This window comes from Laccaria bicolor, genomic scaffold (genome assembly GCF_000143565.1).
Source record: "Laccaria bicolor S238N-H82 LACBIscaffold_830 genomic scaffold, whole genome shotgun sequence".
In the NCBI taxonomy this organism is placed as follows: Eukaryota; Fungi; Basidiomycota; class Agaricomycetes; order Agaricales; family Hydnangiaceae; genus Laccaria; species Laccaria bicolor.
The window spans coordinates 60-1680 of NW_001890492.1; the positions used below are offsets into that span (position 1 = coordinate 60).

At 44.6% G+C, this 1621-nt stretch overlaps 1 protein-coding gene across 1 annotated transcript; it reads left to right on the forward strand.

Annotated features, from left to right (window-relative positions):
* Positions 1-310: 310 nt before the first annotated feature.
* LACBIDRAFT_336350 (uncharacterized protein) lies at positions 311-1505 on the forward strand (the record flags this gene model as incomplete). Its single annotated transcript, XM_001891306.1, has 6 exons — positions 311-358; positions 561-577; positions 747-780; positions 858-957; positions 1263-1386; positions 1430-1505. 6 exons carry the CDS (start codon positions 311-313, stop codon positions 1503-1505), a joined length of 399 nt encoding a protein of 132 aa, XP_001891341.1.
* Between the last annotated feature and the right edge of the window lie 116 nt (positions 1506-1621).

Consider the following 1621-nt stretch of genomic DNA (forward strand, 5'->3'; position numbering starts at 1 on the left):
AGGAACATCCTCTAATAAGTCTAACAAAACAACGAAGTGAAGACAAGATTAGACAAGATTGGCTTTCGGGTCAGCAAGCTTTATAGCTTTACAGCCGTTTGCATAATTCCGTGAACACCGAAAATTCTTTTTCTGGGCGTGACGTGACTAGTCACCTGACTAAGCACAGCTTTCCCCTCTTTTCAGAAGTTCAGACGGTCCTGCGCCTCGTTCTTTCGCGTCTCGACCGGCGGAAATGTATAAAAAATATCCCTCCTCAATTATGGAAGGCATACTGGTCCTTTTGTCAAAGGATTAGTTATATTTTGCCATGTTCTCAGCCTTTGTGCATGACTTTTCAAACAAGCCTGATAAAACAGTGGGCCAGGTCTTTATTTAACCCCTCTCCAATGCACTAAGCCACCATAAGTATGTAGCTCCAGATCTTCAGGTAGCGAAGGTGTCATGAATGTAATTCTTCACTTCATTTTGCAAGGGGGTCCTAGGATTAAAAAAGTAGACCTGGGGTCGATTTTTTTTTTAAAGCCCTACTAGCTTGACCTACCTACCTACGTAATCAGGCACGTGTCCATATATGGTAAGATGATGTCATCGTCGTGATCGCTTTGTCCCTATGCCTCACAGGCCTCGCACACCCAATTTCGTGGAACGATTTCCAACGAAATGCAACGTAGATGATACTGGACTATAGGTGAGTGACTTGTAATTTCTGTATGGAATATATTCTTACCCATTGTGTTTCACAGCCAAGCCTCTTACATTCAACAACCCCATCCGATTGTGAGTCCGCCACCATTCCACACAGGCATCCGTTTAAGGCTGGCATTTGCCTCAGAATGCGCTTCCTTTTAGAACAGCCACTTTCTTCCGAGTTGGTACTATTTGCGGCTATCCTGGCGTCACTAACATCGCAGGCGCTTGAGATGGTCTCCAATGGTGGCCCAAGAACGGGGTGCTGTAAGAGAATTTAGTTTTCATAAGGCAGCCTTTTGACTTTTCGAGATCGACTGTTGGTTTGCCGGCTGCACCTTTACTCTTTTTTACAAAATATTGGCAGAGTGGTGCCGGGCAAAGACACAGCCCACACAGTGGTGTCGATTTTGCGATGTGTGGTAGAGGCCAATTTGGGACTGTGGAGCAAAGGGGATGGGACAATCAATGAGGGCACAGGAGCAGGGTGCTTTCAGCTGAAAAATGACAACAACGTTGGTCTCTTGGATTCCTTCTCCTGCTTATGCAACTTATCCTTTGCTTTCCAACAGATTTTCGTGCCGTGATGGTTCTTTTCGAGGTTGGCAAGTCCGACAGCTCCACAGTGTATCCGAGCTTTGCAATCAGGGCATACGGCGTATCCATTAGAATCAAGCACGGGTTGCTAAACAACTTGTCAGTAGCTTCTAATTGATATTTGGTGACTGTACTTCTGTAGTTGTGCCAGCTTCCATTACTCCACTTTTAGGATGGGCTTTGTGATGTTGACACTTGGTGGTGGAGAAAATTTATGATTAGATAAGATTAAAGAAATATTATATAATGCTTGAATATCATTGAATTCTGACTGATCTACATGTTCTGGAGTGTATTGGCACTGCAAACCTGCAAGGTATGGCCTTCCAGGCCT